Raw genomic sequence first — 18,549 nt, forward strand, 5'->3', positions numbered from 1 at the left:
GAGCTCCCCACATATTGATAACTATTCTTCCATTCTTTGGTCTCAGCTGTTCAAGCAGCTCTGTACCTACTAAAATTGTACGAGCATCTAATCCACATCTCTCTCTCACCTACAAAATGAGCATGACTTTGTCAACTGCTTTCCTAAAAATCAATATAAACTATGTCTACAATATTCCCCTGATCTATCAGTCTAGCAATCCTATTAAAAAAGAAAGTAAGGTTAGTCTAGCATTCTTGATGAGACGTCAGTTCTTTGTGATCCCATCTCCTTTCCTACATGTTTGCACATCATACTTATGATACATTATACAGTTTTACCAGGAATTAAAGTCAAATTCGTTGGGCTAAAGTGTGCAGATTCCATTCCCTTCATTTTTTTTTTGAATGCCAGAACATTTGCCCTAATGCAGTTCTTTGGTATTTATCTCATTCTTTGTGATCTTTGAAAAATGGCTGACAACGGCTCACACAATCTCACCCATCAGGACTCTGGGATGCAGTCTGCATGGGCCACGTGACAAACTTACTGAAGATAGTTTAGTATTCTCTTTCTAGCTCCTTACTTATCATGACTTTCAACTTTTTATCAAACAGTTTTGTTCTCTCCAAAGATCATTCCCTTTTACAGAAGAAAAAATGAAGCAAAACTACAGGTGCATAGTTCTGCCTTTTCTCTATTACTCATTACTGTCACCAACCTTTAGGACAAAACTACACTCCCATCCTATCTTTTCCCAAAAACACCTTTAAAAGCTGACCTTGGAGACAAGAACTGGGTTCAAGTGCTGTCTCTGATACAAACCCACTGTGTGAACCTGGGCCAATCACCATTTCTTAGTACTTCTAAGGCAAGAAAGACTTTAAAGTTAAAGGATAGGTGTTGATCTGCATCGGTAGGAGTTTACTCATTGCAGTTCCTTATACCAATGAAATTACATGTCCACAACAACAACATAAAGTGAAAAATACTTTTTGTTGCCCTCACTTTCCAAAGGCACCCAGTAAATTCTGAACTTTAGCATGATTTGGAATTCCTGATGATTTTCTTACAACACCATGTCAGACTTTTGAAACACATATTCAGTTACCTTCAATCTGAGATATGCCTCTTGAAAATATTAGATTTTTGGTGAGGTCCCTGTACATCAACATTGTTCTCTTTTCTTTTTCATCCAAACTGTTTGTTGCTTTTTCAAAGTTTATTCTTCTTGTTCTTTATGGGCTGTTTTTCTCTGCAACTTGAGGCCACTAAATCCTACCTATTCTTTCTCTGAATCCTGTGAGAAATCTGCTCTCTCAAAAATCTAGGGTGTATTGTATGTCAGACCATGACCAAGAGACTGTAATTAAAGTCCTCAGAGGAACCAAAACATTACCCCTCTTTGCTTGCTCTTTTGTACCACAAACACCTTGTCTAGAAAAGTAGGCCCAGAAAGGGAGTCAGTCCCGAGAGCCCAGCCGGATGACAACACAGTGAGGACTGACTGCAGGGACATCTTGTTGCCTCGTTATGGTAGCCACTCCACACTGATAGTCCCAGGGTCACACATCTAGACCTGGAACGGACCTCAGAGGCTCTCAAGTCCATCTCCTCATTTTAAACATAGGAAAAACTGAGGTATGGAGAGCTTAAGTGATTTGCCCAAGGTCATACAGGTACTGAGTATCAAAAGTAGCATCTGGTCCCAGTTTTTCTAAATCAAAAGTCAGAGTTTTTCCCACCGCTCTATCCTGCTTATTCCATCTCATTAGACATATTTTGTGCATTTGAAAATACACAATAGAAACCAATGATTTTATTGTTGGGGATGGACAGATGCAGTATACACACACACACAAAACATACACACACAGAGTTTTCTCCCATCAGACTTAGGCATGTCAAAATCTTTCTGGATCCTGATTCTGTCATTCAATATATTGGTCACTCCTTCCAACTTTATGTCATGAACAAATCTGATAAGTGTGCCATCTAAGTCACTGCTAAAAATGTCGAATGTAACTAAAGACTTTTCAGCTTGAACATTGCAGTGACACTGTATAAGCACAATTTAAAATGTTTAAAATGACAATCACAATGCTGGTAATAAGATTATTTTATCTCATATATAGTCTTAAACAAGAGTAATAATTCTTAAATAGTTTAAGTTTTATATCTAAAACAATGCTTTTTCCTTTAAAGATTATATTTATAGGTATACATATATACACACACATACATACACATGCATATTTCATCAAGAGGTACATGTTGTAGTGGAGATAGTTTCATTTATTCATTGAGTCAGAAAGATTCAGGTTTAAATTCCAAAGATGCTTTTGGAGTCCAAAGACTCTTTTATCCTAGGCAAGTCACTTAACCTCATCCCCGTGCCACTCTAATGCTGTAAGTTACAGACATGCTGTACATCCACTTGGTGGAGAAAGCTTCCACATTAGGTATTACTCACATTGATAAAAGGTACCACCACAAAGATTATTATCATTTTAAGTTAGTGGCCGCTTTCCAAACATTCCTTCCAGTCAACAATTTCACTCAGTGATACCTTTACTATTTCTTATAGTTCTCCTAAATAGGACACATAGGTATATATAACTCCTAAGCAAAGCAGTCCCAGTCTAATTTTGTCATAATCATCAATAAATATTTATTGAGTGTCTATCATGGAACATTTATAGGCCTGAGACATATGTCTACTATACAACTGGGAAAATACACCTAGGTAAAATGTTTTACTCCCAAAGTAGGCATAATTAATGCCTAGAACCCTAACAAGAGGTTTCCAGCACATTAAAAATGGCTAGTATTAACAGTTACTGGCCTTCATTTGAAAGATACTATTCCTTAGAATGAATCTCTACTTAATTAATTCCTTCAATTCAAAATTTCTTCACTGAATTTCTTTTGAAAGGAAGAACAACTTTACAATGATACTCAGTTTTATGATATTCATTTAATGGAATCTGTCCTAGACCAAAGAGGTTATAATAATATTTAGACTACTACTATCATTTTTACCAGGCTAAATGTCTGATCTTTCTTTACTTGGCTTGGCTTGGTATTCAACTGAGTATTAAACTGAGACCCATTACATTCGGTGAGAAGGCTTAACCTACAAAAGGAAAAACTGACCAGCAATATTTTATAATAATCATGTTAATAATTTTAATTATATGCAAAGCGGAATGAGCAGAACCAGAGAACACCATATACCATAACAGAACATTATACAATGATCAACTGTGAATGACCTAGGTACTCTCACCAATAAAATGATCCAAGAAAATTCTGAAGGAATTGTGATGAAAAATGCTATCCACCTCCAGAGGAAGTAGTGGTGGCATACAAATGCATATTGAAGCATACTTTTTTTATTTTTCTTGTTCTTTTGGTCTGTGCTTTCTTTTGCAGCATGGCTAATGTGGAAATGTTTTGCCTGACTACACATGCATAAACTATATAAATTGTTTACCTTCTTAAGGAGGGGAGAGGTGTAAGAGGGAGGGAGAGGATTTGGAACTCAAAATTTTTAAAAATGAATGTTAAAAATGTGTGTTTACATGTAACTGAGAAACAAAATTAAAATTAAACGAAAAAATAATTTTAATCATACTCCAAAACAGATATGTGAAATCCTACCATAAAATCATTAAGCTGTAACTGAGCTTTCTCAACCCATTTATAATACTGTTCTGGAACCGTCCCCTATAATGTCACTTCACCTAACGTTATGTGTTCATAGAACCAATTTAACAACATTGGGCAGGTATCCCTTGTTAAAACTCATTAAAAAGTAATTCACTACAATTTCAACTATATGACCAGGCTTACTTAACCAAGGATGTAAGCGTAGTTCAAAATATCACAGGCAATATGTAAGACAGCATCGTTTTCTAATGAGATCATAGGATCATAGATTTTAGATCTCAAAGGAACCTTAGGAACTATCTAAGCCAATCTCTTTATTTTATAGATAAGAAAACTAAACCCCAGAGAGGTGATGTGCCTGTCCAATATCACACAAGTAATAAGTCAGTGTCAGAAGCCAGGATTTGTACCTACTTCTGAATCCAAATCTACTGCTCTTTTCCACTGTTCACATTGCCTTCCTGTCATATCTTTGAAAGTACCAGATAAATGAAGGTATTTTGAAAATAGCATAATAAACAGAATATAAAAGCAGGAGTCCGAAAACCTGAGGGCTAGACCCAAATATGCCACTAATTGGCTACCTCACAGCAAGTTAAAAATCTCTCTAAGCCTCAATTTCCTCTTCGGTATAATATAAATAACAATACCTCCTCTATCTCACAGAGTCAGTGTGCAGATTGAGCAATACGGTGATCCCATCTCTTCTACAGGAAGCTTTTCCCAATCCTTCTTAATTCTAGTGTTTTCCCGCCATTAATTATCTTATTTATCCTATATATATAGCTTGCTTTGTATATATTGTCATCCCTATTAGACTCTAAGGCCCTTCAGGGCAGGGACTGCCTTTTGCTTCTCTTTGTATCCACAGCACTTAGCCCAGTACCTAGCACATAGCAGGCATTTAATAAATGTCTATTGATTGACTGATGTGAAAACTGTAATGCAATATGCAAATGTAAGGTATTATTACTGATATTTCTTCAAACCTAAATTATGAGATTCCAATATTTTACAATGTCATGTTATATACTTAAATGTAACTTACTAATAATACAATTATCATCAAAATTCTGTACCTCCTTATCCCACAACCACCTATGAGTAGCATATTAAATAAGAAGTCAACATACATATCAATTTTAAATGGCTAGAATTAAAACACTGAAGAATTTTAGTCTAACGCCTCAAAAAATTGAAAGCAAACCATAAATTCCTGTTTAAACTCCATATACCAAATGTAAAACTCCACAAAAGTCTTCCATCTACTATTGATCAAGTTGCTTCTAAGAAACAAAGAAATATTTTAAAAAGCAAAGAAAATAAAACAAACCATATTTGTAGCCAAAAGCAAATAAAGTAAGTGTCCTTTTGATTCAAAGTCTCAATTTTATTTCTTAAATTACAAGTTAATACACCATTAGATCTTTTTTCCTGTATCACTTATCACAATTAAAACACTAAGGGTTCATTATGGAGTCTTTCAGTACTATGGTTTAATCCCACAATTGCTATGGTTCACTGTCCTTTGTTATGGACACCTAATTCTTCTCTTTCTCTCTCTCCCTCTCTCCAAGAACACCGTGCGCACACACACATATACGTGTGTGTGTATATATATATATTTTTTTCCAGATTGCACATTTTGTGAGAACAAACACTTCTCCATTTACATATTTATTTTATAACCCCAAAGTACCCAGCACACTTTTGGACACATAGCAGAAGCTTGCTTGATAATGGACCATAAACACCATTTTAAAACTTCTTAACTAATGTTGACTGGCTTTAGGATATGGAAAGAGAAACATTTCCACATCTTTGAATCAAACCCAGGCCACAAATCTCAAGTAACTCACAATTCAGAAGGTTTGATTCCCAAGACATTCCTTATCTTTTCTGGATAGGCACCAACAATTAAGCAAAGTTCACAAGACAGGTATTTAATAAACCTTTGTTGAAATAAAAGAGGAATGAAGATTAAAAATACAAATAGTCTGGAAGCATCATAGCACAGTCTTTAACAATAATCTAGATCCACAGTCCTGCAACAAGAACAGAAGCTCGCGGCTGTTCAACAATCCCTAGACAGTTGGCTTTATTCTATTCCACAAGTACTGATCAGTCAGCTCATTATGTGGCACTAGTCACACAGGGGGCTGGATGAAAGGAGATCATCACAACCTATTATTACAACTGGGAACACAACTCAAACAGCATCATTTCCCATCTGGGTGCTCTCCTGGACACCCATCATTGTCTTCAGAAACTATTCTTCCAGCAAGATCATATCAGGTCTGAAACTCACACCTCCTCCTTAATACATGATCATTGACTGACTGGCTGACTGAAACAGGAAGACAATGCAACTGTAGCATCATTAGGGAAGATGAACAAGTAAAAGGAGAAAAATGGAAAGGAAGGATCTGAAGTGGACCCAGAGTTTATCTATCATTAAAGACTTAACAGAAATTATTAAACATACTCTAAGTAACATAAAAAACAACTAATATCTCATCTCTATCGTTAAGGATTCAATAAGAGCTGTTCCCAGGTAAAATTCAAACAACTGAAAGGAACCTGACAAAGTCATCTACCCTAGTGCTTCTTAAACTGTAGGTCTCAACCCCACATGGGGTCACGAAAAATTTGGCAACAGGAAAAGGTTTCTGAACACATAGCGACCAAAAATTAATTGAAAATAAAATTCGTAATGAATCCAAGGTGTTTTTGGCAGCACTTGCCTGTGTTGCATCAGGCAACCTCACTGCAACCTTGGTTGTGAACACAAAGCATGCACACTTTGCACTGCACATGCCTTTAAGCCACGAAATGCCAACGCCAATAAAAGCTGCCAAAAAGCGGAAAGACAAAAAGGGGTCTTGAGTAGAAAAAGTTTAAGAAGCCCTGATTCTAGCCCAATCCCCTGACTATCAGAATTACTATTAAGCTACCAAAAAAATAACATGACTATTTTTAAGAAGCTCAAAAAGGAAATTCCACAAACCAGTGTGGTAATACACAGTTATTTGGCAGAATTTTATTAATAGTAAGAATTTGGCTAGAAAGAAAATGCAGGCATAGATAACCACTCAGTTACCTTCTCAAAAACAAAACGCCCTATATCCAATATTAGCTCTGCTCTAAAATCCAAAATCTGGAAACACTGAGTTTAGTCATCAAGCAAAAAATGAGCCAGATGTCCAATATGCTACCAAAAAAAATTATAAAAACCAAAGTTGAGTAATATGCTGAATTAATGACTTTTCTGGCCCCACCAAAACAAAAAAAAGGCCAAAAGGATCTCCATTTAGAACATCTACTTCTATTCCTGACACTAAGGAAAAATGCCACAGTGAGGCAAAATTGACTATAATTACTATTATATGGTTACAAGATGGAAACATGATATAGTGGAAAGGACACCAGACATGGCTGGTGAAGGCATTTGTTTTGCTTGACTATACATGTTTGGAATGGGTTTCAATTTTCTTGCTTTCTCAGTGTGGGGAGAAAGAGGTGGGAGAAAATTTGAAACTGAAAATAAAATAAAATTGAATTTTTTAAAAAAAGGTATCTGAGGACCTGAGTTTGCATCTCTCCTCTGACATTTACTTAGCTAGATGACAGGAACAAGGCACTTAACCCTTAGAGCCTCAAACCTTACCTGTAAAATGGGGGTAATATTTGTACTAGTTAACAGAATTAATGTGAAGAAAAGAAATAAGTTGTAAACCTTAAAGGATTATGTAAATTAATTTGATTGTGATTACTGGGAGTGAGTACCACCTTTGTTAATAGTGGCACTGAAGAAAAGTTAGAGACAAACATTTTCATTTCAACATACAAGTTAACTATCTTATACTTAAGTGAACACTGTTATGTTATGATGGTCTTCAAGTATATAGTGACTTTGGCCTCACTGGGAGAAGTGGAAGAGAATAAGCATTTATATAGTGCCTATCATGTGCCAGGCACTTTATTAGGTGCTTTACAAATATCATCTCATTTAATCCTCACAACAATCCTGGGAGATAGATACTGATATTATTCTCAGTTTACAGCTGAGGAAATTGAAGCAAATAGAGCATAAGTAACTTGCCCAGGGTTAGTGCCTGAGGCTAGATACAAATTCAGGTCTTCCTGACTGCAAGCCTCACACTTCAATTTTGTGTGGCTATTTGCTCATCTCCCTTCTACTGCCAAGGGTCAATCTAGTTTCAGATTAATTAAGGGTAGCATGGTGTGAAATGAAAAGAGCCCTGAGTTCAAATGCTGGCTCTGACATTCACTAGCTGTGACATTGACATTGAACAAATCACTTGAACCTCTCTTGGCCTAAGTTTCCTCATTTGCATAATGAAGATCATTTCCGAAGAGATGAATGGTCAAAGAATATATGCCATTTTCAAAAGAAGAAATACTAACTAACAACAACTATGCCCCAAATCCCTAGTAAGAAAAATTCAAATTAATACAATTTTGTTTCTCTCCACACTCATCAGACTGGCAATGATAAAAGATGGAAATTGTTCACGCTGGAGGGTCCTACAGACCCAAGGATTATTAACCTGGGGTAAATGAACTTGTTTTTGAAAATACTTTTAAAAATACTTTGATAACTACATTTTGATATAATGGACTTCTTTTGTAATCCTTAGGTATTTTGTGTTATGCATTTAAAAACACTTCTGAGAAGGGGCCAAGAGACTTCATTAGACTGCCAAAAACGTTCATGATGCAAAAAAAGATTAAAGACCCCAGGTCTACAGAAAGATTAATACATAGTAAGATACTATTGGTGGAGCTGTTAGTGAAACCTTCTGGAAAAATCATGTGGAATTACAAGAAAAATGAGTAATCTGTAAATATTGTTTGATCCAGCAATCCCGATACTAGACTTGGGGGTGTGTGTGTGTGTGTGTGTGTGTGTGTGTGTGTGTGTGTGTGTGTGTGTGTGTGTATGTGTGTGTGTGTGTGTGTATCTTGCAATAGTCATCGCAGCACTCTTGCAGTAAAGGGAGTGTTGATCAACTGCAGAATGGCCTGGCAAGCTAGTATGACTGCAATGGAATACTACTGTACCATTGCAAGTGACAAATATGAGTTCAGAATAATGCAGGAAGCGCTATACAAACTGAGGCGATTCAGTCCTGAAGAAAGGAGAACCAGAAGAAGGACTCTTTCTAACTAAACTACAAACTAATTACCCAACATGATGGTGGATGAAGAGAAACCTTTTACAAGAAGTCTTTGGCTTGCATTTCCAGAAGAAAAAAAAAATGAAGAAAAGTTCAGATAAAGAAAAAACCCTATACATGCCAGAAAAGAGTTTAGTTCCTATGTGTTATAAAACGAAGTGTTCTCCAGACTATCCAGCCTTACCTTACCTGCCTTCTGCCTCCATTCTTGTGGAGCCCCTTCCCCCAAAGATGAATTTTTCCTCGAATATTTATTTTGAGGAAGGGTCCTAGACCAGCCATCCCTCATTATCCAAACAGCCAACACGCCCCAATATCATGGGTGCCTCCTTCCCCACCACAGCCAATTTTCAGTTCTTCTTTTTATGTGTTGGTTTCCCCCATAAGAATGTAAGCTCCTTGAGGGCAAGAACTATCTTTCTTTAGTGTCATACACAGTATAAGTACTTAATAACCACTTGTTGACTAAAAAGAATAATACGCACAATGATTAAAGTAATGTAAGTAAAAACAACTTTAAAAAATAGCTGACCTCAAACTAAATATAATGATCAATCTTAGTGCTGGAGGCCAGATGATGAAATTAACTTCCCTACTCTAGATAGAAAGGCAGAGGGCAAAGAATGCTGTATATGCTACCAGACGGGCTCTGTGTTGGTCAATTTTACTAAACTGTTTTTCTTTATTTCAATGAAGAGGTCAATGGGGAGTAAAGAGTTTTCAGGAAATGACTATGATACAAAATCAAAAAGCATTAATAAAATAAATAAATAGAAACAGGATGAGTATTCCATGATCTCTAAGGTCCCTTTCAGCTCTAAATCAATAATCCTATGAACCTTGGGGCTGTGGGCTCAAATTAGAACAAGTCTAATACTCCAAGCATTGATAACGGAACTGGATCCATTGGAAAGCGGGGCTGACTGAAGGAGTGATTATTCCAATCCAAACTAGCAATCTAGAACCATTAGAAACAATCTGAAAGTGAATCAATTCAAAAATCAATGAAAGAGCAGGCACTTGGCAAGTGCTTACTATGTACCAACACTGTGCTGGGTACTAGGGGTGGAAAGAAAGAAAAGAAAGAGGAAGGATGGGATTAAGAAAGGAAGGAAGGAGGAAAGGCGGGAAAGAGAAAGAAAGAAAGAAAGAAATTATCCCTGCCCTCAGGCAATTTATATTCTAACGGGTTCCAACACTGACCACTATAAGTACATAAAGAATATACACAAAATAAACACAAGGTCATCAGGATAGGGCACAAGCAACTGAAGAATCAGGAAAGACTTCTTGTCGACAGTGACACTTGAGCACGGTTTAGAAAGAAAGGGGAATTCTAAGAGGTGGAGGTGAGAAGAGACTGCATCCAGCAAAGGGAGCTAGACAGTGCAAAGGCTTAGAGACAGCAGATGGAACGTTGTTGTATATCAATGAGGTCCACTGAGAAGGTCAGTATAGGAGGCAGCTAGGTGGTGCAGTGGATAGAGCACTTGCCCTGAAGTTAGGAGGACCTGAGTTCAAATCTGGCCTCAGACCAAACCCTTGACACTTACTAGCTGTGTGACCCTGGGCAAGTCACTTAACCCTAACTGCCTTAAAAAAAAAAAAGGTCAGGTCAGTATAAGAAGTGCTAGAAGGAGATAATGTATGATGACACTAAAAAGCATAGGCTGAGGCTTGGTTGGAGGGTTCTGAAAGCCAGAAGAATTTATATTTGATCCCAGAAGAAAGTTGTTGGGAACTAAGTAAAGGAGTCATGTGGCTGGACATGCCCTTTAAGGAAAAAAAAATGTATCTTGAATCTGTTGGCAGTTCTACAGATGGGGTTGGGTTATTGCAGATAGCCAACAACTCCCCTCAGATCCAGCCCTTCTAGAAATAAGAAAGCACTCTGACCTTTACCTTAGTCTGGCATTCAGTAGAATTCACTATCTGTTTTCCCAGTATAATCACCAATCCAGTCACAGCAGACTGATAATTTAGTAAATACAGTCTCCAAGGGACTGTATCCCAATACTCCAAAACCCATATCTCCATAAGACATAATGTGAAGGTTTTCCACATAAGATGCATATCTCAGTCTTGTAAAATAATACCCAAAATTTACCAACCCACAAAAAATTATCAGCCCAATCTCTCCCAAGAAGCACATAAGTAATTTAACTAATGAAAAAGACACTCTTTTGAATGTGCTTAACTTAGGCAAGTGGTTATTTGAAATGTATACAAGCAGGTTTTTACCTCTATTTTTTTTTAAAGACCCTCCATAGATACAAAGTTAAGTGACAATTCATAACCATCTTAGATAAAGTATCCAGTTTCTAGGCTTTGATAACAATATATTTAACCTTTGAGGTGTTTTCCATTCCCACCCATTTCTAGTTATATTAATAGTTTCTCTAGTACTTGTTATCTTGGACTCGGGCACTTTGCAGCCTTAGTAAAGATTGCCAAGAAGAGTAAGTCATAAGTAGCAAGAGAACACCTACAAAAAAAAAAACCTACTAGCATGTAGAATGAAAAAGCCTGCCATGACCTTGTGGGACAAGGAGGAAACACATCGAAGAAATTTCAAAGTAGAGCAATTCTTTAAGGTGCCTTCCTTCTAATACACCAAGATGAGAGGCTACAGATGCTGCTACATTTGGCTAGACCTCTAAAGCAAAAAGTACAAAGGGGAGAAATTATCTACATAATTAAGGTCAAATCTACTGCATAACCAATGGATAAACAGTGCTTTTTAAAACTGATTTATCCAGATAATTATCAGCATTCTCCACTTTATCAGAAAAGGATCAGTCTGTAAAGCAGGTTGTTCAATTTCTGGCTGCCCTTGACCTGCATTTTGAAAATAATCTTCTATTTACCTTGAGAGTGATTCAGACCATGGAGAGACATAATGTTACTTTGCCGGAAACTGACTTACAAATGGGTTCCTGTGCCAATAAAGGCCCCTTGTCTAGATGTTAACAAAGAGAAGGCCTCCTCAATAGAAGGCTGTTTTGACCTCAAAGCCTTGAGTCGCCCTAACTTAGTAGCTGAGCTTTTTCTAGTATAAATTGGTGCTACTAGCCTCTTAGTTGGGCTCACTGTTGGCCCTGTTGATTATGCAAGAAATTCCTATTTTGGGACTAGCATATGTGAGGAAAACAGAATCCCACACCTTTCATTCCCCTACAGTCATACTTCCAGAGCATACTAAATGTTAAAAGCTATCCGTCTACAATGAGAAGGACTGCACTTCAGAGTTGTATAGTCAGAGGTTATAAAGAAATAAGGATGCAATCACAGGGCAGTTATCAGGCAAAGAGAATCTGCTATGGAAAGGGTGGAAATCAGTGAGTAAGAATGCTATTCCTAGTGCATTATTATAAAATTAAGTATAATGTAAGTATGGGACAATGTGACTAGTAGTCACTTTACAAAAAACAATATACTGCACTGAGAAAACTTTCTGTGATACTGTGATTGAATCAATTATGTGTCGAAAAGGAAACTGGAAAGGTTTCTCTTTCCACCAAGGACTCAGTGGATGATTCTCTCCACTAGCTAGATATGTCTCCTTCCCATCCCAAATAAATCTACAAAACAAGAATCCTCCTGGATACCAAATATCTCCCAAGGAGTTCCAAAGAGAAGTGAAATTAAAGCATATTTGTCAATCTGAGTTCCCATCTCAAATTTCACATTCTCAGTAATATAGGGGGCACTGGTATAGTGTTACTAATTCTCTCATATATAGACTAATGGATGTAAATACAGGTGAATGTATATTCCTCTAATAAATCAATGACAGCTATATACATGGTAAAAGATAGCACCATGGAACTTAAGCTAGTGGATATTATTATTTAGGGAACTGTGATATAAAGCAGTATTATCATAATACTTGTTGAATCACGTTTAGGTCGACATTCACAATAACCACATTCACTTTGCCCGGATTGTGGATGGTGGTGGGAGCAAGAGAAATGAGAAAAACATGAGTAAGCTATCAGCTCACCAAATTGACTGGTTAAGTAACATTTGGAAAGGTGGAATTAGTTATCCTTAGCATTATAAAGATACAATGCATAATCAGGAGTGAGGAAAGGTGTTATTTATTACCAAGCACCAAACTGCCAATGCATCCAAACTCCACATAACTAGAACTAGATACAGACCACAGTATTTCTACAGTAGGCTTTATATAATATTATGAACTCTGGGGCTCATAAAATGAGAAGCAGAGAGGTCATTTTATATGTGACAGAGGACACAAGTGACAGTAAGATCTCCATGATGGACAGCACCCAGGTCACACACAGGTTGTGCTATGGAGGAAACAAAGCATTCATAACAATGAGTTCAGTGATGAAAAGAGAGGGCTCTGCACAAGATAAAGTTTGGTGACAATGTCTAAGGGGGACTTATGGATTCCAGCCATGTTCCAGGAGCTGCCAATCTGGTAGGACACTGTGGCTGACCCGACACAAGTCAGCAAAACAAGAGAGGTTTCAACAGAGCTGCTGGCAGGTAAGGCAGTCCGGAGGGACTTACTCTGAAATGATCTCAACTATTCTATAGGGGGCAGCACAGACAGGAAGCTTTTCTAGAATGGGTATCAGACAAGTGACATTGACTAGACACCTATGTGACACTCCTTGGAACAGTAACCAAGCAGAAGTGAAATTGAATCATCGAAAGGGTGGCGCCGTGGGCAGAAACACTGGTGCCCCTGACGACCGGGGGGGAGGGGGAGTGCGGGGGCATGTCGAGGGGCGTCAGTGACGAGACACACCTGGGCAGGGAATGACACTGGTCCCAAGGGTGGTGGATGTGGCGCTGGGGAGGTCTTTGGCTGGCAAGAGATGGCTGCTCGAAGGTGAGACAGCCAGACCAGCCCCAAGGGGACCCTCGTCCCTGCCCCGCTGGACTGTGGCGCGAGCCCCGGAGGGGGAGGCCGGCGGGCGGCTCGCAGGTGCCCGGGCTTACCTGGTGCAGGGCTGTCAGCCCATCGACGTTGACCGTGTTGATGTCTGCTCCCCGGGCGAGCAGCCGCTTCACTTCATCCGTGTCCCCGCTCGAGCAGGCGGCCAGGAAGACGGCCCCGTCCTCAAAGCGGACCCGAGGCCCCCCGCGGCGGGACGACTGCAGCTGCCGCCCGGAGCCCCGCCGCTCCGCCGACTCCTGCTCGGTCAGCGAGCCCCGCCAGCGCCGCAGCTGCTCGGCCCGCCGCACCCGCGCCGACTCGGCCCGCTTCCCACCCAGGTGCTCCAGCTCCGCCATGGCCCCGGCCCCAGCTGCCGCCGCTGCTGCCAGTCCGGTCGCCGCCGCCCTCCCAGCGATTCAACCGGGAGCAGAAGGCGGAGACCCCCGCGCAGCCATCTTTACTCCTCCCGCCGCCAGCACCGCCCGCTCTACCCCCCCCAGCTTCAATACGCAGGCGCCGCCCGGACCGCGGGTCATCATGGAATATGTAGTATCCCGCTGCTGAGCTACGGAGCCCTTGCGGCTCGACTGGGAACTACAAATCCCTGCATGCATCACAAAAGAGGCGGTAACCATTTGGCTCCCTTCCTAACCGTGGTACCCAACAGGGTCACCTTTGCCCTGAAGTATTCCAGATACTCCAACCATCTCTGGGACTGATGGGGGGGAGGCGGGAAGGGGGGCGGGAAGGTGTCAGCCTTTTCCTCGGGGTGTTTTGGGAGTTGTAGTTTGTTATGAGTGTTATTTTACTACCGATCCTATCACTTTTCTATTCTCTCGTCTTTTCTTGCGAAAGATAACAATCATTTGCCCCTTTATCCGAAATGGGAAACTAAGGCATGGGACACGTGAAAGAATAGAGATGTCCTGACTAATGTTTTAACATCATTCAATAGACATCATAGTAAAAGGGCGGGGGGGGGGGCGCGTTTAGGAATACGACTTGCAATTGCATTGACATAGGGCTCTTCTGGATGAGAAGGCTCCCTCTTACCAATGAAGGTCAGCCCCGTCTCTGCAATTCACGGTACTGTAGAGTTTCCTGTGTCCCTGAGAGATTAGCTAACTTTTAGCCAGTATGTGTCAAAGACCGAATCCGAACCCAAGTCTTCCCGGCTTCCCTAAGACAGCGCAGCTTTCTATCGACTATACCACACTGCCTTCATGCTATCTATCTGTCTACCTAATCTATCCATCCATTCAGTCACTCATTCATCATAACACATAAACACTGAAAACGAGACAGCAGAGGACACATAACATCCTTTAGTATATTTTGGAAGTCTATGGAGGGGTATGTGGCAAAATAAACATTCTGAATCAACAGGAAGGCTATTTTCAGGTGCATATTGTGTTATTTACAAAGTATATCATGCAAACTTGAAAGTCTATGTGTATTTCATTTATTTAAAATGCAGTACCCCCAAGGTCCTAGTCCTTTTAATAAGTATAGTTAAAATGTTTTGCATAGAGGTAGAGAGTATCTAATGATTAGAGCACCGGACAGGTAGTAAAGAAGACTTAATCCTTTCTGCACTTTACTGTTCACTTGATATGTGATCTCTCACAATCCACCTTATGACTCAGTTATCCCTAATATAAAGTAATAACCTAATTCAGTCTCTTTGTCTCTGTTTCTGTCTTTCTCTCTATCTCTCTCACAATTAAGTGAATTATCAAATAGAGATCTCACTTGAAAAATAATAATATGAATGCAAAATGATAATTTTATCTAATAATATGACTATCTACAAAGTACATTTCATGAGTATTTTTATTACTTCACAAACTCTAATTAACCTTTACAGCATCTTGGTCAAGTATCAATAAAAATATGTATAATGATCAGTGTGAGGAGCATATATTATTATGATGCATTTTACATAGCCATGTATCTACTTGCTGTATGTATTGCTTTGTTTGTCAAGCCAGTTAATTATTATGATTAAAATTCTTTATAACACTTACCTTATAACTTTGTCAACATAGCACCTCCTATCATTCCACCTCAGCATCTTACCAGTGATTAAATTGTCACAGAAACATAAAATCTCAAAACTGGAAGGGAACTCAGATGCCCTCTAGTTCAACCCATTCTTTTTTTTTTCCAGTGACTTGCCCAGGGTCACAGCTAGTAAGCATCAAGTGTTTGGTCTGAGGTCAGGTCCTCCTGACTTCAGGGATGGCGCTCTATCCACTGCACCACCTAGCTGGCCCCTGGTCCAACCCATTCTTGATCAGGAATCCCATCCACAGCATACCCTAAAAGTCATTATCTTTGCTTAAACACTTCTATTAAGGGAGACCCACTACCTCCAGACACAGTACATTTCACTTTTTTATATCTCTGATTCATAGGAATGTTCTCTTCCAGAAGAACCTAAACAGAACTTCCAGCTTTAAAGAAGAATAATTTTTAAAAAGAAGAAAAGAATATCGTAGAAGCATTTTTAAATGAACAGAAAGAAGTTCAAAAGGAGATACAGAGGATAGCTTTGAAACCATGCTGAATTTATCGTCTACTTTTTAAAAATATGAGATGCACATAATAGAGATTTGTGATTTCATTTACAATCTTTTTCTGTTCTCTATTTATGGAAATGTTCATGTTTCTTAAGTTCAAAATAATAAAAATAATAAAAAATACTTTAAAGACGTATGTCTAATATATCCGAAGATCAAAGGAGATCAAAGACAGAAACAAGATTTAAAAATAAACACAGATAGTCACAGCTGTACTTTTGTGATATCAAATAAAGGGAAATAAAGTCGGTGTCCATCAACTGGGAAACAGCTGAACAAAATGTGGCATATGAAAATAATGTATAATAAGACATTTTGGATATAAGGAATTTAGAGAAATATAAGAAGATCTTTATGAACTGATGCAAAATGAAATAAGAAAAAACAGAAAAGCAACATATATAATGACTATAGCAATGTAAATGAAATGATCTTTAAAAGGAAGTCTACTTGAGTAAATCACACTAGCTGTGTAATTATGGGCAAGTCACTCAATCTCTCTGTCCCTCTGTTCTCTCATTTGTAAAAAATGGGGGCACTAAATTCAATGGCCTCTAAGATGCCTTGAAGCTCTAAACAGGGGTAATCCTCTATCCTCTCTCTATTGAGAGACATCATGCTGTCTCTCAACGTCCATGTTATATTTTAATGTATTGCAGATTCACAAGCCCATGATTACCTACTTGCAAATGTACAGAAATATTCGATTTGTTTCTTTCTAATTGTTTCTTTCCTACAGATCATTCCCAAATGAAAGCTACAAAGTAAATTGTACAAAATCTTGTCCAATACTATCATTTTGACATAATTTTACAAGTCGCCAAGGCAATTTTTCCAGCCCTTAAGGCCTTTTTGATATTGGCATGCTCTCCTCATGGTTGATTTTGTATATCAGTATTTTCTCCATCTTGTGCACATTGTACCTTGTAACTATACTTTACAAGTAGGTATTATTAAATGGCTATATGAAATATAATGGAATTAGAAAAACTTGTAAAGAAATATTAATTTTGTGGAATTTAGATTATATAAGAGCCGTTCTCCCAATAGCTAACTGGTCAAAGGATATGAATGGGCAGTTTCAAAGGAAGAAAACCAAGCTATCAACAGTTATATGGCTATACCAACCAAATTACCAAGAGGATACTCTACAAAAATTTATAATGCAAAGTTCATTTGGAAAAAACAAAGAATCTAGAATGTCAAGGCAAATTTTGAAAAGAAGTAAGGATAAAGGGGTAATAGCACTTCCAGACCTTAAACTATATTATGAAGTAGTAGTCATTAAAATTGGTTAAAGACTAGAGAGAATAATCAATAGAACAGCCTAGATAAAAGAGATTGAGAAACAATAGAATTCAATAACCCAGTATTTGATAAAGTGGAAAACAAATTTTCTAGGAAAAAATTCCCTATCTGATATGAACAAACAGTTCAAAAAATGCAAACTATTCACAACCACATAAAAAAAGATCCAAATCACTAATAATTAAGAAAATGCAAATTAAAACAACCCTGAGGTTTCATCTCATACAAATTGGCAAAAATGACCAAAAATGGCACTAGTCAATATTGGAGGAGTTGTGGAAAGATAGATACACTAATGCATTGTTGGTGGAGCTGTGAAATGGTATAATCATTTTGGAAAGCAGTTTGGAATTATCTAAATAAAGTGACTAAATATCTACCCTTTGAACCAGGGACTCCATTACTGAGTTTATGCCTCAAGGAAGTCATCAAAAAGAAAAAAGTCCCTATATACTCCAAAATATTTATAGCAGCACTTTTTGTGATAGCTAAGAATTGGAAACAATATAGATGCCCATTGTTTGGGGAATAGCTAAACAAATTGTGGTGCATGAATGTAATGAAATATTACTGTGCTGTAAGAAGTGATTTTATGATGAATATAGAGAAGCATGGAAAGATCTATATGAACTCACGCAGAGTGAAGTAAGCAGAGCCAGGAAAACAGTATACACAGCAACTAAAGTAATGTAAATGGAAAGAACAATGCTCCAAAAAATCAAAAGTAAATGTAACAAAATTGCAAAGATTAAGTGAGACTCAAAGAGATATGAGAAGATAGCCCCAACCCATCCCTTCATGGAAGTGGGAGGTCCACAGGTATTGTGCATGTTTTTAGACTTTTTCAACAGATCAATCAATTGTGCTGACTTTTTTTGTCCTATCTGAAAAAAAA

At 38.3% G+C, this 18,549-nt stretch overlaps 1 protein-coding gene across 6 annotated transcripts in view; it reads right to left on the reverse strand.

The window, feature by feature from the left end:
• PPP1R12B (protein phosphatase 1 regulatory subunit 12B) overlaps nucleotides 1-14,229 on the reverse strand; it is a 255,019-nt gene extending 240,790 nt beyond the window's left edge. For 4 of the 6 annotated variants that reach the window (XM_021003136.2, XM_078156419.1, XM_021003134.2 and 1 more), the window contains exon 1: nucleotides 13,827-14,229. In XM_021003136.2, the coding sequence (XP_020858795.1) occupies nucleotides 13,827-14,120 (294 nt within the window). In that variant the 5' untranslated portion in view covers nucleotides 14,121-14,229. The remainder of the gene's footprint in view (nucleotides 1-13,826) is intronic. The other 2 variants (XM_021003139.2, XM_021003135.2) reach the window with 1 other exon arrangement.
• Between the last annotated feature and the right edge of the window lie 4,320 nt (nucleotides 14,230-18,549).

This window comes from Phascolarctos cinereus, unplaced genomic scaffold (genome assembly GCF_003287225.1).
Source record: "Phascolarctos cinereus isolate Bilbo 61053 unplaced genomic scaffold, phaCin_HiC Scaffold_5;HRSCAF=322, whole genome shotgun sequence".
In the NCBI taxonomy this organism is placed as follows: domain Eukaryota; kingdom Metazoa; phylum Chordata; class Mammalia; order Diprotodontia; family Phascolarctidae; genus Phascolarctos; species Phascolarctos cinereus.